Source organism: Rousettus aegyptiacus, unplaced genomic scaffold, assembly GCF_014176215.1.
Source record: "Rousettus aegyptiacus isolate mRouAeg1 unplaced genomic scaffold, mRouAeg1.p scaffold_m13_p_17, whole genome shotgun sequence".
Taxonomy (NCBI): Eukaryota; Metazoa; Chordata; class Mammalia; order Chiroptera; family Pteropodidae; genus Rousettus; species Rousettus aegyptiacus.
The window spans coordinates 14,757,888-14,778,341 of NW_023416292.1; the positions used below are offsets into that span (position 1 = coordinate 14,757,888).

Consider the following 20,454-nt stretch of genomic DNA (forward strand, 5'->3'; position numbering starts at 1 on the left):
ACTCTAAAAACATTTAAAACTAACTTTTAATGTAGTTTCGTACATGTGGTCACTTGACCTTCTCACTTCTCTTTTTTTGATTGTTTTCTACTTTTTGTATTTCTGATTATCCAAGTAAACATTTAATTGTGCCAAACTTTATAAAATTTATAAGAAGGAGAGTAAGTGTGTAGGCATTGTTAACAACCAAAGAGAGGGAAAGAAACATAACTGTGTGTGGATATGTCTGTGGGTATTTCCTGTGGTTGGGGCTGGGAAATGCAGACAGCCATTGCCGGATCAGTGGAAGCCAACATGAGTGAATGTTTCCTGGAGTGGTCCAAGGCATGCACATGCATTTCATGGTTTTTAAAAGATCAAGATAATGATAAAGAGTGTAATACCTAACATTTATGCAATACTTTTCTTCCTTAGAGTTGTTTCAAAAAGGATGCGGGGTGAATTCAACAACAACAACAAAAACCCAAATGACCCAATTAAAAAATGAGCAAAAAACTTGAACAGACATTTCTCCACAGAATATATATAAATGGTAACTAAACACATGAAAAGATGCTTGCATTTTAACTATAGCTTCCCTTTATCTGGGTCAGTGGATGCCAAGGTTTTGTTTGGTTTGAGAGAGAACGAAGGAGGGTAACATAGCAAAGAAAGGGACACTCCATGCCACCCCACACACATTTCATATCTCAGTCTTCCACTATCTCTATGGTTGGTACTATTCCAAATGCCTCATTATGGGAATTCTCCAAGCCTCTGTTCTCTATCTTCTATGCTCCTGCTATGTTTCTGATCTCTCATTTGTGGTTTAATTAATAAGTTCCTGGAACAGATGATGAGAGGTTGTGCTAGGCATTAAAGTGATAATAACATCAACACAGTCTCTCCTCCCTCCAGTTTATAGTCTAGTGGTGAAAACCAACATGCTAGCAGCCAGTTTGTATCCACCCTACATTTAATCTTCTTGTATTCTCTTTCCTGGTGATTGGGACTAAAAACCGCTTCCAGCTCCAGAACCCTGCAAGCTTTCCTCCCTCTGTTTTCACCAACACTCTAACACCCTGAACCAATTAGTTACCAAGTCCACTGATTTCGCCTCTAACGTATTTCTCAAATGTAGTAACCCTCCTCTCCATCCTATTTGCCATGAGCCTATCTCAAGACACTCTTGTGCCCCTTCTCTAGACCATCGCCTCCCAGATGACCTCCCAGCCACCACAGTATCTGTCTCAAATGCCAATCTGACCATGCCGGTTCCCTCAGCTGCTATAATCTACAGTAGAGTGTCCTCAGTTCTTAACATCACAATCGAGGGCCCTGATAATCTGACCCTATCCATCATCTCCAGCCTTAGCTCCTCCTGCCATCCTGTTCTTCCATTTGGCAACAACCTCTGCTGTGGTTCCCTCACAGATGTCATGCTGTCTCCTGGCTGCCTCTAGTCACTGTTTAGAAACAACCCCCCTCCCACACACATACACACCACAATAAACTGGTATCTTGTCTCTGTGTTTTATTGGCAACCTAAGCCCGTTGCTCATTGTATGTGTCTGCCTGTCTCTCCCACTGGTCTGAGAGCTCCTTGAAAGCAAAGATCAAGCCTGTTTTTCTGTGTCTGGCTCTGAGGACTCTTTCATTTCCAGAAAGACCAGTGACCTTGGGCATGTCGCTTAACTTCCAAGAGTCTCAGATTTATTATTTGTAAAATGGGGATAACAACAGTAATTATCTCATTGTGAGAGCAAATGAGATAACAGCACAGTGCCTGAAACACAGAAAGTGATCAATGATTATCAGCCGTTAAAGTTCACAACTCCCACAGCATATCTCACATGGGAGTTGGCTAATTGTTCTGACCAAAATGCTTTGGGAAGAGATCCTGAACCATAGCAGAGAGGAAGTTGTCATGGCCGGCCCCTGCTTTGTCCCTCAAAAGTGGTCTCTCCTGGGAAGCACCATATGCTGTATGGATTAATTACCTTACTGGTCACTTGGAGAATGCACAGAAGAAAATTCACCCTAGTTTGGTGGAAAGGGGACAGAATCTGTGGCTTTGCCCTGTCCAGGCTGTATGACCACAAGAAATCTTGAAGCCTCTCTGAAGCTTTTCTCATCTACAAAATGGGAATAATAATACCCTCAACACACACACACACACACACACACACACAGAGCCTTTAGTGCGTTGCTGGACACATAGTAAGACCTAAAGGAGTAATGCGACATTGTCATGGTCAGATCATATATATGAGCACGCTTGACTGTAAGTCAAGTGTTAAAAGTACATAGAGGAAAGGTAAAGGATTATGCAAATCAGGTAACTACGGTATCCTGAAAACCTACCTGTCTTCCAAGGAGAGAACAAGCGGCTCCTCCCCCTGAATCCTGAGGGGCGGGTCGACAGAAGACCCGCCCTTCTCTGTCGCCCTGCAGAGCCCCGCCTCCGGGGTCGAATGACGCGTACCCAGGCTCCGCCCACCAGGGGCGGGACAGGCGTGGTCACGTGAGCTCGGGTGCGGAAGTGGTGCGGTGGGCCGCGTTCGTGGTTGGCCCAGGCCGCGGGCCGCGGGGGCGGGGTAAGGCCGGCCGGACCGGCCGGGAGGAGTCGGGGGAGGAGGCAGCGGCGGGGGCCGGCGCCGAGTCTGGGATTCGATCTGTGGTCCCCCCGCGGGCTGGGCCAGCGGCGGTCCCGTGCTCCCCGGCCTGCGCGCACCGGCGGATCTGGGTCCCCCAGGCCGAGGCGCCTGCGGCCGCGGGAGGCCAGTGGGGTGGGCGGAGGGAGGATCGGAGGGTGCAGGCGCCCTGTGCGCGGAGCAGGCGTGAGGCGGCCGGGGGCCGGGACGCCATGTCCATGGAGGACCCCTTCTTTGTGGTGAAAGGGTGAGTGTCGCCGAGGGCTCCACTGGGTGAGGAGGTGGCGATGTTGCCACCACCTACCCACTCTCCTTGCTGGAGGGGGAGGGGAGACAAGTTGAGGCTGAGGAGGGGACAGCGGGGGCGGCTTAGCCTTCAGAGCCGTGACCAAGCGTCCAGAGATATGCGCTCCCCATCCTACCTGGACTGTGAAATCTATGCCCCCAATCCCGTCCTGGGGAGGGGGTCCCCTTCGGCCTGTGCGTTGCGGTATAACTTATTTGGGGGTCGAGAAGTTCAGCAACTCTGCAGGTGGGGAGAAAGACACGGTTCCCAGCCCAAACTGGAGCTCTAGTGGAGCATGGGGCCCTGCTTCGAAGGAGGGAAAACAGCATCTGGGCAGGAAAAGGGAAATGGCCCTCCTGAGCTTTGTAGTTGGCGTTGACGGGGGTGAGCTGCTATTGTCCATTGAGTTCGGAGCGCTGGCCGGCAGGCTGGTGGGACCACAACCAGCCCGGAGGCGTCGGAGCACGTTTGCAAGCTCCGAGGCAGGGGCGGTGTGGATCGCGGAGGCTGGGGAGCGGGGCTCCGGAAGACAGCTCAGTTCGGTGGGGGAGTTTTTACTGAGTAATGGGAGGGGAGGAAAGCAGTCTTTCATGCTCAGAGATGATGTTGGAAGGAAAACAAAATGAAATCAGCCAAACTAAACTTTCCTCGGCTTTCTATTAGTGCTGGGATTTTCCCACAGTGCTAAAGGAAATGAGTGCTTTCTTTTCAACTCCCTGATTTCATCCAGGCTATTTGACAGGTTTCCCCACTTGTTTTTCCCTTAGAGCTGTTCTGACTCCATCTTTGATTGCTGGATTGTTTGGAGATAGAAACTTTAATTACACTTGGTTGCTGTCAACTTTGTAGCCATTAAACAAATGCAAGAAAGATAAATTCTGATGTTGTTACAACTTGTCCGCTTTATGTTTTAAATGTCAAACAAACATCTGAGAACTACAAAGTTCTCAGATGATCAATACTAATAACCATAAAGTGTCACTTTGCTTTCAACTAGTTGCTACCAGCTTCTTGTTTCTGTAGTGATGGAAGCTGACCAGGTGCTTGTGTGTTTATTTTTTTTTAAAGGGTTCTTGGAAAATTTAAATGGTGCTTTAGGTGAAGTATTTTATTATTCATTATACAGCAACACATTTATACACCTCTTAACAGTTCCCTGAAAATGTTTTCTTCACCTTACTTTAATTTAGATGGGAAAATGCTAAGTTGTAGTTTTGTAGTAATATGTGGCTCTCTATCTGAAAAATGTGTCATTTATTGGAAGGATTGATTTAGGGACTAACTTTGAAATGTTAAAGCTGTATGTTTTCCCCTCGAATGAAAGTTCTTAATACTTTGGTTGCAAAGGTTATCTCTGGCAGTGGACACCAAAAAGAATCAGGCTTTTTTGTTTGTTTTTTAATGGAATTTATGAAGGTGCTAAATTGCTCAGCCATATTGACATTTTTTTTTCCTGAGAATATTCAATACAGTCAGTCACCCAATGCTTGCTCACTGAATAGATATTCCTGCTTTATTGGAATATGGACCTGGAGTCTTGCTTGATTTTGATATTTTACTGTCCTTAACGTATCTGAAAGAAATGAGACTCAGTGCCTTCTGTGTGCAAAGGTAAAGTTAGTCACATGGGTATCTCCTACTGTGGGTGTGACAGAATATTTGGGGAACCATGCACCTCTATTAAAAGTATTGAAAATGTATCACACAAAGTGGAAAATTAAAGACACTTCAGTTGTGGCCTTTGGCCTAGGAGCTAGCTGATAGTCTAAACTAAGAAACAACTCACCCCCAAATTAAGTAGAAATGACAGGGCGTAAATGATTCAGTGTTGAAGTAAATGCTACAGAAGACATGTGACCCGGGAGTTTGGAGAAAGGCGACTCATTAGGGATTGTTATGACTGGAAAGGCTTTTGGAGGTAGTAGTAAGTCTTGAATTGGATTTTAAAGATGAGTAGAATTTAGATAATTTAAGCCTGTGTCTCATCTGGACCCTTATCAGAGTCTCTAATTGGTTTTCCTGCTCCCAGTCTCTTCTTCCATCCTGCCTTGGTTCTATTGGATCAGTGTCATCCAAAATATAATGTGAGCTATGTATGCTATTCTGCATTTTCTCATAGCCACATTAAAAAAGTAAAAAGAAATGGGTGAGATTAATTTTAATGTCTTCTTTAACCTAATGTGTTAAAAATATTTCAACATATGATTAATATAAAATTATCAATCAGATATTTTACTTTTTTGTATTAAGTCTTCAAAATCTGGTGTGTATTTTGTACTTAAAGCACATCTCAATCTGGATGTGAAGTTTTCATCAGAAATACTTAATCTGTATTTAAACTTAGAGTTGAAAAAATAGATTCACATACCCAAATAGTTCCCAGCATACTTAAAAATATTCCAGTAACAATTGCATATCAGCTTTTAAATTTTATATTAATTTCTATTAAAAATTTAGTTCTTCAGTCTCACTAGCAAATTTCAAGCATTCAGTAGTCCCGTGTGGCTTCCGTATTGGGCAGTGCAGGGATAACTTTTCTAGAACCCAAGCAGAGGTTCCCTACTTAACATCACATAGTGGCTGCCTCTTGCCTGCAGAATAAAGTCCAAACACTTCATGACCTCTGTGATCCAGCCCTCCTCTAGCCGCCTCTGCCTTTACCTGTGCCTGCCCTCAGCTCAGAGCTCCAGCAATGCCTGCAGTGACCGTGACCCCAACACTGGATGCCCTTACTCCACATGCACCGCTCTGCCTGATTCACTCACTCAGCTTTGACGATCTGGTGTCAGCCTCTCCACTATCTCCAGAAAGTGCTTCCCTTGGCGCCTTAACATGTTATTGCGCCTTTTTCTCTGGCTGTCTCTGATTGTTAGACTACGCCCTGAACGTTGGGACTGTTTGTTTTTCCTGAATGTCCATCCCAGCACCTTAGATATAAAGTGTAAACGTTGAGTAAATACTCATTGGTGGTGGTGGTGGTGGTCGTTCCTGGGTAGGAACACCACCAGTGAAGGCCCCGGGATGGGCATTGCAATCGCATGTTTAGAAATCATCAAGGTGAGTATCGTCGATGGAGTAGAAAGTTTATTTGGGTAAGTAATAATACTAAAATAAAATAATAATAATAATAGCTAACGTTTAAAGCAGGAGTCCCCAACCTCTGGGGCCATGGGCCGGTACCAGTTCATGGCCTGTTAGGAACTGGGCCACACAGCAGCAGGTGAGCAGCAGGTGAGTGAGCAAAAAAGCTCCCCAGCGCTAGCATCACCGCTCAGCTCTACCTCAGATCATCAGGCCGTAGATTCTCATAGGAGCATGAGAAGCTGAGGGAGCACAGAGGGGTTAAGTTACTTGCCCAGGGTCACACAGCTAATAAGCAGTGGGCCCCAGCATTCAAATTTGAACTGAATAATTCTCTTCATACTGTTAACACTTCAATTACAGGTAGAATAGAATCAAAGAGAGTCAGTCTCATGTTGAGGCCACTGGAGATTTTTAAAGTGGGGGAAATGACATGACATTAGGGTTTTAGAAATGTCAACTTGGTAGCAGTGTTGGATGCATTAGCATGAGGAACGATTAAAAAGGAGACCAGTTAGAAAGCCATTTTAATTCATGGAGTGGTTATTGCCCAGGGCTCACTTTGCGAGGTTTTTGCACTGTAGAAGCCTTATTCAGGGCCGTCCGGGAGCACAGAGGAGAAACGCTCACCACTGGGCACTGGACGCACGGGGCAAGCGTGGCTTCCTTGGCACTGACATTCGCCATGGTGTTTACACTGCAATGAGATTCAGAAGTCGGTGCCTGGCCCTCCTGACTCTTTTGGTTGCCTCTGGCGGTATGTGTCGCTCACCTATCTCCTAAGTGTGTCTTTCTCCAGCTGATCCCTTGCTGAGTGAGCTCGATCGTTCCCACTGCCGCAAGTCCTCCCCGTGTGTGTGGGCGCATCCCGCACCCCAGTCACTCTGACCCTACTCTCTCCCGAGTGCTTTTCTGTTTTCTATTCTCCATGTCCCCGAGCCTGTGGGGTGGACCTCTCCTCCTTCTCTTTTTCTTCTCCTTCCTTCTCCCTACAAACGCCTGACCTGTCCCTCTCCCTCTGCGCCCTCTTCGCTCCTGACTCTGCAGTCTCCTTCAGTCCCATGTCCACGTGGTCATCCATCGTGTCCTGTCAGCGCCATCACTGGGATATCTCTGGAACCTTCTCTAGTGCTCTACTTTTGGTTCCTCAGCCCTAGGTCATGTCCTTGCCGTCTCCCTCCTAGACTCTTAGAAGCAGCTTCTTCAGCAAGCATCACACTGCTACCACATGTGACCACAGAGACACAAGTCATTTCTCTATTCATAATTCTTCATTATGTAGCACTTACTATGTCCTGTGTACCCAGAGCTGAGGGCACAGCAGTGAGCAGACAACACCCTGTCCTGAGGGAGCTCACATTTTAGGGACAGACAGTACACACAGGAGCAGATGCACGGTGTGTCAGGTCAGAATAAGTTCAGGCGCTGTGAGGTTTGGTGCAAGAACTGAGCTTTGGTAATCAGGCTGGCCCAAGGTGGACTCTCACTCACTTCTACCAGTTATTCATTGTAACTTTTGGCCAGTTAATTATCCTCTCTGAATCTGTACAAAATTGGCTTAATAATGCCTACCTCGTCAGTTATTAGGATTAGATGCATTAATGCATGTAAATTACCTACCACAGTTTGGGGCACATATTAAGCGCTCAGTACACTTTCTCTTTTTAAATATTTGTGTATATGTTTTCATCCAAATAGGTTGGCTGCCCTTTCTGAGAGGAAAGACCATGTCTTATCAATTTTGTTTTGTTTTGTTTTAGTAACATTTAATAAAAACATAATAAAGAGAATAAAAATATATTGAAATTTCACTATCCAGAAAGAATTAGTTAAAATCTTGGTGTCCTTTTGATCTTTGTTTCTCTTAATAGTTTTATATACTACTGTCAGCCAGTTCTTAATCTCTTATTGTATATCAGGCACTGTGCTAAGAACCTAAAAGAAATTGTCTTTTTAATTCTTATCAAGCAGGTGCTAGTACTATTGTTATCATTTTACAAATGAAAAAATAGAGAGTAAGAAAAACTTCATAAGCTTGTAAGCGGAAAGGCCAGGAGTTTATATATGTGTTTTATTATTAATAATAATCATTTTAGAAATTGGGATTATACTGTTTTATAATCTTTTCCTCTGTATTATTTCATATTCCTAAAATATCTTCGACAGGGAGAGCTTTCAATGACCTCATTGTATTTCGTCATATAAATGTAATATAATTTATCACCCAGGATGACATTTACAATTTTTCTCATTTTTCACGATTACGATTAGTATCATGTCAAGCCTACTTGTCACAGGTCTTTGTTGCTGCTTCTGTTTTTCCCATAGACTGTGTTCCTGTGGCGGAATTGCTGCATAAGAGGGCATACACATTTTCCAAGCTTCTCGTGCGTATTCCAGATTGCCCTTCAGAATACGTTCTGCTCCCCACGCCCCTACCCCAGCATGCGAGGGGCCCATTTCTTTTACCCCTTGTCAGTACTGGGCTTCTCATTTTAAGAAATTTTTACTAATTTGCCAGGTGAAAGATACCATGTTCGAATTGCGTCATTTTCGTCTTTGTGTTCAGTGAGAACTTACGCAGTGTTTGATGAGTGAACCCACTTAAGTTTTGGGTTCTGTAGTTTTTTCCCTTTCTTGTTAGCAAACCCTTAGAATTTGCAACTTCTAGTCAAACAGGCCACTGAGAAAACCACAACATTGAGCATTGGAATATAGAGTATATTGGGACCAAGTGAGCCCGTCCTCTGGGTGAAGAGCTTGAAGGTTGTGGCTTTTTAATGTTTTGCTGGTTTGGACCCTTCATGTTCCTGAACAAGGAGAGTTTTATTTCCACGTTCCTGGCTTTTTGATCAGTGTTAAAATAATGGCATAAGTAAGCAGATGAGCAAGATGGCATGTGTTATGTTGTGTTGATTATCCTCTATCCTTCTCTTGTTTGTATATACAACTTTTTTAACATTAGCATCTGAGCTCCTTGAAGGCAAGTGTTGTGTTTTATTGTATGTTGAGAGACCTGTTTATTGATATAGTTACTGAAAAAAGTTAATCCTTTTTTTTTTGCAGAGAATTTTAGTTCAGTACAATTGAATGTAAGTCAAATCTCATTTCCTACTTTTAAAAAATCAGAATCAGATGTTTCATTATAAAAACAACTTTGCAAACATTGCTTGTAAATGTATTGAATGCCTAATACTATATCTGGCTCCTGAAATTGTATTCTAGTTTGAAGAATACTATGCAGAACGTGAAAGACTGTACGTGAAAGACAATATGCATTGTGTGTTAAGATTTTGGAATAGAGTCGAGATGCTGTGGAGATTGAAAACAGAAAAGAGTCCCAGTGGGAATGCTGGTCAAGGACAGTTTAGTGACGCCAGTGGGTCTCGATCTGGGCTTGAAAGGAAATGTCTGCTTTTCATTTGCAGAGGTGTCAGGACTCTGCCCGGCTGGGGAAGTAGCTAGAGCCAGCCGGGGAGATGGGAGGATGGGAGGACAACCTGCCAACTGAAACCAAATTTGTTTTTTTCGTTGTTTGCTTTTTTTGTTTTTGTTTTTTTTTGTCTTTTTGAGAAATCATGTTGAGTATTAAAGTCGGCCAGTTTAGGGGAAGAGGAGACCCGGCATATCCAGCTGAGGAGTTTAAATTTAATCTGTTTCCTATCATGAATTCTTAATAAGGAGGCAGTTTAACTAGCAGTTACCATTCATCTGCCTATGATCAAACAACTTTTGAGGATGCAAACGCAGGTCTTCTGAGTCCATACACGCAAAAAAAATATGTCTGGAGGCTTAGCAAAGATAGGATTGAATAGGTCTTAGTAGTGAAAAGTGCCTCGTGCTCAGAATCAGAGGAACTTGAGGCAGGCAGCCAAGATGGCTGAGCCCCAATTCTCTTATTTGCTCAATGAGTGCAGACTGGTTATCTTAAAAGTGCCTTCCAGATCTAAAATCTAATGATTGGGCTTAAGTAGAGGTTGTGCAAGGTGAGAAGCAAGAGGAAGAAGAGTCAAAGATGACACTTGTCTAGACAAGTTTTGAAACTTGGAAAATAGTGGCACTGTTTACGAAAATGGGGAAGTTAGAGAAGGAAGAGGATTTCTTGTCTCCCAACCCCCACTTTATCTTTTTGTTTGAATACTTGCATTTTGTTTGTTTGTTTTTCGTAGGGCGGATATGATTAATTTAGCTGAAAATATAGGAGTTAATTCTAGGCGAGTGGTTAGGGCTGGAAATGCAGTTGGGGAGTAAGAAGGCATCTGTTGAACTTGTGAGTGTCGATAAGTACCTAGAAGCTGTAAAGGCTGCTGAGGAAGAAACACTGGGACCCACTGGAGGAAGAGGAAAGAGAAAATTGGTAGAGACTAGAAGAGTACAATGTCACAAAACCCAAGGAAGTGAGAGTTTCACTTCATGGAAAATAATTGACAGTATTTTTGCTGAAAACATTAGAACTCCTCCCAGTTCTCGGTACAATTTTGAAAAGTTTATATCAACTATTATCTTATAAATTCCCAATACTTAAGTTTTTCTAGTTGGTGGTGATATTATTATATGTTTTTGGATATTGTGTAATGAAATGAGCTAGCATTTGAAAGGTCTGTGATACTCAGTAAAGTAATACTTTCCAAATGACCAGTACATGACGTTGTTATAAAATCATACCTGGGTAAAAGATTTATTCAGAATACATTGTAGTGGATTGTAATGTATGAGAGTTCAAAAAGTCTTTGATACAGTTTCAGGTTTCACATTGCAATTAACTTCTAAGAAACTGCCACTTGTCATGTTTTGGTATGACAAAGGTCAAAAAAAGAATATCCCCAGTTAACTGTAAAAACTATTGAAATACTTCTCCCCATCACAACTATATATCTGAGCCTGGATTTTCATCATATACTCAACCAAAATGTATGTCAATAGGCCAAATATAAAAACATGAGAATTCAGATGCCTTTTGTTAAACTAGATATTAGAGAGATTTGTAAAAATAAAAATGTTAGAGCCACTCTAATTGCTTTTTTGTTGTTTTGGAAGTTACTTTTCACAAAAATGAGTTAATATGTAGTACGTTTATTATAACTTTTTAATTAATAAATATTTTTTAGATGTCTCTTTGAATTTCTATACCAACTTTGGAATCTTGAGTTATTTTAAAGGGAGCTAAGGAGTTCTGAGACCCTCCCTCTCAAAAAAAAAAAAAAAAGTGTGACTTGCTACTTAAGAAAACTGAATAACAGCATCAGAGTTGTATACTAATTGCGAAGAGCATGGTATGCCCCAGCCGGAAGCTTTTTAGTTTTGAGGTTCCTAGTTCTCAAGAAGGAATTCATATTTACAGAATTGGTAAATTTTATATTCTTTAAAATGAGATATTATAGATGTTCTTTAACTGTCTTCCGTTATCATATTATGGGAAGATGTATATACCTCTTTCTCCACTAAATCATTCAGAAAACTCAATAAAGAGTAAAGATAGTGGATTTACATCTCACTTCCTTCTTCTGTTTATCTCAGTGCTTCTCATTAACACTGAGAGTAAAGGCTGATGTAACCCGTAAACTGGATATGGACGGACTTTGGTAGAGTCATTGCTGGCCACGTAGCTCAGTGATTTAGTCAGCCTGGGCCCAGTAACTATGTATTCTCTGTTTAACACTCAGCCTTTTAGCTCTCATCAGTATTCCACAAACTGACATATTGTAAGGCACTTTTCTTATTTTTGTTAGTGCTTTTTCTTCTGGTACTTGAAATGTCAGTGGGAATAGATGCCTGCACATTCCGCTTAAAGCTATAGACAACAAACACCCTGATTGAACACCCAGAAGAACTGTTTAAGAAATCATAGAAGAATCAAAACAGATCTCTTAGTTTGGGAGCAGTAAGGCTATTATCTTTGTGCACAAGAAACTATATGTTTATAAAAATGACTCTTTGGCTTTTATATGTAGAGTGTTAGATTATAACATTTAAATGGTAGAAATTGGCTCAATGGTGGGGGGAGGGGCAGCGGTTAAAACGTTGTGACTATATCTAATGTAAAAATGTACCAGATCATAGCACTATGGCCTAGTCCCACTCCCTAAACAGGAAACACAACAATCTGCTCTACAGCATTGCTTAGTCCGGGAAGGTATATCCATGTAAGGCTAATAAAGTTTGGGGATCTTCTAATGAGATTTTGGGTTTAACAATGTCCCAAATAAAAAAGCTTAACCTCTAAAAGACTAGCGGTGTAAGAGTAACCCCTTCTCTACCCTTTTTATTCCCCACCCCCCAGAAACGAAAAGCTGTATCAGGACTTGTCCATCTGAATATAAATTACTATCCCACCAAATGGCAGCATGTGGGAATGCTAATGGCTCTGTAGTTAATCTGTAGGATTGTTTCTTATACTACTTTAAGCGTAGTCTGTTTTGTATTTCTCGAACAGACGTGATATTATAGCTGCTTAAACAATGGCTATTTTATTCTGAACCTCAGCTGAGAACATAATACTCAGACTGTTACTTTAAAGTTTTGAACTTTGGTATTTGTCCGTGAAGAGCCTTCTATAAAGACTTGAAAAGACTTTTGGGAATGGCGGCCGAGGATGGTGTGTGGCTATAAATGTCATCGTAAGTCACACAGTAACTTGCTCATGGAACACTGTCTGATTCCTCTCCTTCCCTCACCTGGATTACAGGGAGGTACAGAAAGCAGTCAACACTGCCCAGGGATTATTTCAGAGATGGACAGAGCTCCTCCAGGACCCGTCCTCTGCCACAAGGGAGGAAATCGACTGGACCACCAACGAGCTGAGAAACAACCTCCGGAGCATAGAGTGGGATCTGGAGGACCTGGACGAAACCATCAATATCCTTTTCTGTGGTGCATGTGCCCCCCCGGGGCAAACACACGAATAGACAGGTTTTTATCCAGAGGTCTCAAGCACATAGATTGGACATTCCCTTTTATAATTGAGTGATGTTGCTCTTATTTGTACCATGACACACTTAAATAACTGCCCAGTAAGCTAAGGTGGAGCAGCCAGTTCATCTGCAGTGGCATTTAGTAGAAGCAGACCTGTTATGCTAAGTTAGGCTATCAGTGTGAAATAAGTCCACCGATCTGACTGACAAACCAGAAAACTCGTAGAAGCTGAATTAGGTGGCCTTTTTCCACTGGACAAATTACATTTAATCAAAACTTTAGATTTTGTCATACTCTGAGCTCTGTTTTCTTTTTTTCTCTAATTGTGATACAACATCAAGGAAACACTTTGTCAGGACTGCTCCATAGTGAGCACGGTTCCTGTGCGGTTGATGTTTGAAGTGCATCCTTTCGATTAATCGTAATGACCCTGGGCACCTTTTAAATTATTAAAAGACAAGTGTGTTCTCTAAAATGGTGGAACCAAATATGATAGAGAGTGGGATCAAAAGCACAGTTACCAGGAGATAAGTCTTCCCTTGAGATGGGAGGGGAGAGAAAAGGATTGGGGGAAATAGAGAAATTGTGGAGGAAGAGGACAAAATTTTAATAAATACTCACCAGTCAGCAGAGAGTTATCGCATGCACCATGTGCTGGACGTTCTGTTAGTTGCTGAGATGGGAGTGAGAAGCAAAACAGCGGACCAGCCCTCATGGAATTCACGGTGGAGGGTAGAGTGGGACGGGGGGCAGGGGGTGGGGTGCGGATAGACATTAATCTGATAATAGCACAAATATATGCTGCAGAGTTGAGTGAAAAGGCCAGAGAGCCGTGCAAGTGTCTGACGTGGGGCAGCAGGACGAGGCTGGGGGCGAGGAAATCGGGGGGGTTTCACGGAAGAGGGCTCCATCTCTAGATGAAGAAGCAGAGTTCTCTTGACGTAAGAGGAATGGCTTGAAATGGTAAATGAAAAAGGCTTGCAAAAGCTGTCATGGAAAAGGTGATCTGGAGTCAAACGAGAACAGCGCTAGCAGGCACTGGGAGGAGCTCAGCCAGCCGTGGTCGGCCAGCCGTGGATATGCAGTGAACCCAGGCAGGCTGTGGTTCTTAACCTGGCAGGTCATTTCCGCCTTGGGGCACAAGGGTCCTTCTATAGTGTGGGCAGAGAAAGTTTGAGAGTGATTGGCGTCAAGTTGGCCCTGTTTTCAGAAACATTAGGCCAGACTTTATTGCTTGCCTATAAGAGAGTGTAGTTTTTTTAACACGGTGTGGATTGTTAGGTTTTTGATGTTGACACGGCTTTCCCTTGACTTTTTGACCCACGCATAGTCGAAGCAAATCCTAGAAAATTCAATCTCGATGCAACTGAATTGAGTATAAGAAAAGCCTTCATCACAAGTACTCGGCAAGTTGTCAGGGTAAGGAATATGACCTTGTCCTGTTATTTGTGTAAGAAACAGCCAGACTTCTCAGAACTCTTTCCTTTGATTGTTAACCAGTAGGTCAACTCTGAAACCGCTTTTCATATGAATTAAATGTCATCAGTTTCCCACATAGAATTTCTTCAGTCGAATAAAAGAAATCTGCCGTTAGTGTCGTCAGACTTATTTCTTAGAGAGTGGACGCTGGCTTGGGGAAGCTTACTTCAGCGAGGTCCTGCTCGTCCATAACTGTCATTCCTCCAAACCAGTTACTGTTTTCCCTCTTTATTTCTTCGTATGCTGTATTTCTGGGCGATAGGGAAGAATTTGTATTCTACTATCATAGAAACCGTTTGATTTCTCGATGGGTTGGTAATCGCTTTGCATCGTGAAGTGGCTCTCACCGTGTTTGGATGGCGGCCCCTTTCGCCATCTGAGTTGCTTCTGGAACTCTTGCAACCCATGCCACTGACATTTCCATGTGCAACTGCTTGACTGCCTTTCGGGAGTGATCCAGAGCAAGCAAACTTCGGAGTGCAAAAAGCCAACCCAGTGAACAAACATTTAGTCTACAATTATTTAGATAACGTATTGTTTAAAAACCTCCGAGAGAATATCATTTCAATAAAACCTTGTATCATTAAGATATGTTTGTATTTTGAAACTATATGGCTAAGCCATTTGATTAGCATAACTAGATGTAAGAGAGCCAGCTGTCTTTAACATATGTACTAAAAAGCAGCTTCCTTGAGTAAAAAAAAAAACTTGGGATCATATCAGTGCTAACATATGGCTTTTTTAGAGTCATCTTAGGCAGGAACCTTGGTATGTGTTTGCCAGAGACTTTATGTCACGTGATTTCCTTTTGAAATTATTTCAAATGGGAATTATCACTGAACTTTAAATGTTCTTGTTCTTTGTTTTATTCATTAGTTGCCTTTATATATACATAATCTAAAATTGTTTATAAATAAACCCATATTTTAATGGGGACGGTATTGTTTTTGGACCTCAGGTGCCACCATCTACATAATGAGCATTTGGATTAGACACTCCTAATTTCTAGCCAGTTCAGAAAGCTATTCTGATAAGAAGCCTCTTTGTTACGTGACATATTTATTTATTTCATAAATGCTTACTTCTTAATTTTTTAATAGGCTTTTGAAGGACACTTTCATAGATGTTGATATTTAAATAGTGCCTCACAGCAAAGCATATTCAGTCATTAGAGTTGTTCTTTCTGCGAGGTAGTACCTATAAATTTTGCAAATTGAAATTCAGAGGTCAGTCTATTGAATGTTAAGTTAGTTGGCATAATTGGACGTAGGATCCAAAGTTTGTTTTCTAATATCAGAAAAGTTTTTTAAAGTGCAGTCTTTGAAAGAAGTATTCTAAATCAAGTCCATATGTCATAATATTGCAGCCTTTTTAGAGTTGAGATCTAGACCATAATCCGCTCTATGATCCAACTGAATACTGTAGGGTTTTGAATCATTCTTCTTTTTAATTTATGACCCCTTTTGGGGAGGCTGTTAAGTCTAATTGAAGTCCCGTGGAAGCGAAGGAAGGAATGGGCGCTCTGAGAGTTGATACGAGGTGGTTAGAATTCAGACTTCCCGCAGGAGGAGTTAAGACAGCTGTGGCACTCTGTGAACTGCCCTTCACTTGTCATACGTAGGTCTTGGAAGAAGTGTCTATAAGCCTAACATCTCATGTGCATCCATAAGATAGTCACCTTGCCAACAGAAAGTCATAAAGTATTTTGGCAGCCTTTAAGAAAAGTCATATTTCAGTAACCATGGACTCAGTACAGATCACTTCAAAGTATATTGGGTTGTGGTTAGAGATGATAAGCGAAGCGTTTTGCTTCATTGTAAGTGATAGGTCCATTCATTTTTCTTTCCATATAAAATCACTTCTGATGCCACTCAGGAAATTCACTCTGGTTTTAGAAATAGTCTATAACAAATCCAACTCAAAAATAAAATAATTGACCTATTGTATGACTATTAAAAAGTTTTCTCTGGTGTTTAATGGTGATTATCCTAAAGTGTGTGGTTTTTTATAGGTCTTATATATGAAGATGCTAACCCTTTAGCACAGGTTTTTGTGTTTATACCCCAGGATTGCCATTTTTTAACTATGTAACTTTGAGGAAATATCTCAGCCTTTCCAGATCTTAGTCTTCTCAACTGTAAAATGAAGATAATACCAGCTTCACAGGGTCATCATGAAATTTCAGTGATAATGTATACAAGCATTTAATAGCGTTTCTGGCCTATAGTAGGTTCCCAGAAAACACTAGTTCCCGACCTCTTTCCTCCTATTTAAATTTATTATCCAGGTTACCTTTTTTTAAAGGGATGTTGTTCTCTATGTTATTTCTTTTGTTTCGAGACTGAAAGAAGCCAAAGAATGCTGTGTTTTTGCTATAAAAAAATGCATAATAAATTTTGTGGATTTTGCTAATGTGCAAAATGTTAACCACGATTTTGTTTTATCTAAGGATATTCATTTGTTTCCTGGTATTTTACTAATCTTAGGACATGAAGGATCAGATGTCAACTTCATCCGTGCAGGCATTAGCTGAAAGAAAAAATAGACAGGTGAGTAAATATCTGAATGTACAGTATCAATCAAAGAAAATACTTGGAATTTAAAAATGCCGCTATCTGTGTCTCATGTGATCACGCAGAAGCCCTGTGCGCGCTGAGCCTGGAGCGGGCTGGCAGGTTTCGTGAAGGTCCAGTCATCGGCCTGCCTGGGCGCCATGGTCAGCTGTCCCTCCCTCACGCTCTGCGTTTCACAGCACCCTGTGCTGGCTCTGATAGCCCTTACCACAGAGCCCTTTATTCTGCACCTGCTGAGCACGTGCTGTGTGCCAGGTTCTGTTAAGCGCTGTATTTGCTCAGTTTCTTGTCTTTTTCTCTGCCAGACCCCAAACTCCTTGAGAGTGCGGAGGGATTGTGTCATGGTCTTTTGTTTTCTTTTAAATTTCTCACTGCTATTATATTGCTTACCCCATAGAATTCACTGGACATTTAATGATTGAAACTTTATGAAATTCAAAATGAAATGAAAAATATTTGAGGAACCTTAAATGTGTGCGAATTAATAAGTTAAATCTTTTATCATTTTAAGTATCTTTGTTTTGAGATGCAGCCAAATTTTTATTAGTTATTACAAATAAATTATGAAACCTAATGAATTTCAGAAACCAAAGCACAGATACCGACACATCAAAAATAAAAGCTTCAGAGACCAGTTCTTGGATTTTAAATATCTTTTTAAAATTAGACACTTGGGTGTATGAAAGAAAATTTTTTTCAACTGATAAAATACAGTCCTTTTTAAAAAATATGCACCAGTTACCTAAAATCTAGACTTGATTTGGTTTCTTTTCGGATCCCACAAAGTTGCCAATAGTCCCTTTACTAGACTGTCAACTGAAGACATTAGCTCACCACCTTTAACTAGGAACCAGCAGTTTACAACATAAATCCTGACTTGATACCTGTTAAGTGTTTGTTGACCCACTTAATTTTGAAACCAAATATTATAAAAACTCAAAGAAGAGGAAGGGGCTCTCCAAATATCACCTCACTTAATTTTCCTGTTAACTTTCCCTGCCGGAAACTCTCAGGTGTCCCGGTCCTCTTCTCATACCGCCTCAGAATTATGCCTCAGAACCTGAGCTTCCCCAAGCCTTGCCCCCAAGGTATAGGCCATTTGGCTGAATTCACCTCTGAAAGTCAGGCGAGGTCAGCATTGGTGTTGAGGAGCTATTAGAGGGCTTTTCAAATAGCAAACCAAGTAATCAGTTGGGCTTTTAATAGTTTCAGAGAGAAAAAGTACCTGGTAAAAAGATTTGGTGCCTCCACAAGGAAAAAGAATCTTAGTCACCAGCGTCTTCTGGTTCTTTGAGCAAGGCTGGTCTGAGCAGTTACCGTGACCACTAGTCAGAAAGGCCTGTGGGGGGTCCCAGTCGGAGCCAGCCGCTGAGACTGACCTGGCTGGCTTCTTCATGCGTGGAGGGTGTTCCCAAACTTACCCTTTTCTGGCTACAAACTTCCTCCAGTTCCTGTCGAGAAACCCAGCCCTGTCCTCTGGAGGGGCCTGGTGGCAATACTGACTGCAAGGCCAGCACTGGCCTCGGTTATCAGGGTCAGGCACCCAGCCATACCTGCCTGGGGCAGTAACCACAGTTCCTGTCTGCGAAGCCTGGAGCCTTTTAGTTCAATTGAAGGACATTAGGATTTAGTTGTGAATTAAATTGAACAAACATTGGTGGTTCTTGTGCCTTCTGTGTGCGAGAGGCTATGACCTAGCTTCTTGTCAGTCAGGAAAATTCTCCTCCCACCCTCAAAGAAACCCCAAAACTTCTTGGGTTGTAGGATTCTAGATCTTTGAGATCAGTTAGACTAGAGCTTGTGGGTCTCTGGTGACTTCTGTGGGCGCTAGGAAGAGCTGCCCTAAAGGGACTAAGTGCTGTAGACTGTAAAGCAGAGTACACGTGGGCATTTGTGAATTAAAAGTTGACATTTATTTACAGTGTAGTGGGACAGAGCCCACTCGTAAGTCCCGTTGGGAGAGCATGCCCTTCCTGGGATTCTTTAGATTGTACTGCACACGCACCAACCTGCGCCGCTGCGTGAAAGGCGGACCTCAGGGAAAACAGATCACAAACAGTGCGAGACGCCCCATACCACTGTGATGGTGCACTTGTTCTGAGGGAGTAACTGTTTGCTCCTCGTGACCCCGTTGCCCCTGCCCCGCTCTCGCAGGCACTGCTGGGGGACAGTGGCGGCCAGAACTGGAGCACTGGGACACCGGATAAATACGGGCGCTTCGACCGCGAGCTGCAGTTAGCCAACTCGCATTTCATCGAGGAGCAGCAGGCACAGCAGCAGGTACTGAGAGCCCGTCAGCCGAGGGCCGGCGGGGGAGGCAGGCCACGTCCCTGGTCCCGGGGGCTTTGTTGCTAGGGACAGGCGGGTTGGACCAGCGCGCGGCCTGCGGCTCCGAGTCTACCTGTGTGATGACTACGTACGAAAAGGGATTCAAAAACCTCCTTTAGAGCACGGCTGTTTCAGGAGAACCAAGCCGATTAAGTCTCTTAGGAAAAGCAGCCCAGACCTCCAGATCTGACAGACAAGGTCCCTGATTTAAAAACAAAACAAACAAAACCCCTCTTCCCCAGCCTCCACTCGTATACTTACTGTTCATTTCAACAAAAGCGAACTTTCAGAAAAATTGAGTCCTGGTTTTTCCATTGAAAATTATTGTTGGTTCCATTATTTATAAAAATGATTGCTTTGGTGGAGGCGAAGGGGTAGAAGGAAAGTAAGGGTGATTTTTGTTTGCGTTGCTGCTTTTGATGTGTAGTTGTGTTAGTGAAAGGAAACAATAATGTATCTGGGGATTTGAGATTATCCATTGAAACGATTGGTTCTTAAATATTGTATTTTATGTATGTATTTTATATAGATTTTATATTCTTTTGGTTTTTTTTCCTCATTTTTTCCATGTCTGCTTAACCAGTTGTCTGCTGAAATTGCTATTAACCAAGCAAACTTTTTTTTTTAATGTAAAAAATGAGGCGGCCAGGCCACTGCAGAATTAAATATTTATCGCCCAGTAGTTGTCCTTGAGATAACGTACTGCCACAGGGCCTCCTCAGGTTTGTCCTTGAGGAGGGAGAAAGGACGCTGAGCGTGTGGTTTTCCCACGTCCATTGATCTGCCAGATTCTCTTTTGCATTTACATCCGCTGTGGATTGAGACCTTAACCCTGGCCGTGGGCTTCCTCTTCCCAAGCATCTGCATGTCTCGGTAGTCACTGCACAGGTACTTTTGGCCATTACCTGTTCCCTTCAGCCAACCAGAGTAAACCTCTCTTGGTGGTTTGAAGCCTCGCTGTTCACAGGTTGGAGCAGCAGGAGGTATCAGTAGCTTGACAATTCGGCCTTTTGAGCAGCACATTCTCAGAGGTGACGGTCTGGTCCTTTGATTCTGGGCTTTGCTTCTGAATGTGAATTGTCTCAAGTTGGCAGAGAAGCCAGCAGCTGCTGGAGTGCTGGGCTCAGAACCAGGTAAGACGGATTTTAATTGCCTATTTCCC

At 42.5% G+C, this 20,454-nt stretch overlaps 1 protein-coding gene across 1 annotated transcript in view; it reads left to right on the plus strand.

Annotated features, from left to right (window-relative positions):
• Positions 1-2,618: 2,618 nt before the first annotated feature.
• The window catches only part of STX6 (syntaxin 6), a 31,749-nt gene continuing 13,913 nt past the window's right edge, over positions 2,619-20,454 (plus strand). The window contains exons 1-5 of the mRNA XM_016141144.2: positions 2,619-2,880; positions 12,686-12,855; positions 14,237-14,331; positions 16,878-16,940; positions 19,119-19,244. Coding sequence (XP_015996630.1) covers positions 2,846-2,880; positions 12,686-12,855; positions 14,237-14,331; positions 16,878-16,940; positions 19,119-19,244 — 489 coding nt within the window. The 5' untranslated portion in view covers positions 2,619-2,845. The remainder of the gene's footprint in view (positions 2,881-12,685; positions 12,856-14,236; positions 14,332-16,877; positions 16,941-19,118; positions 19,245-20,454) is intronic.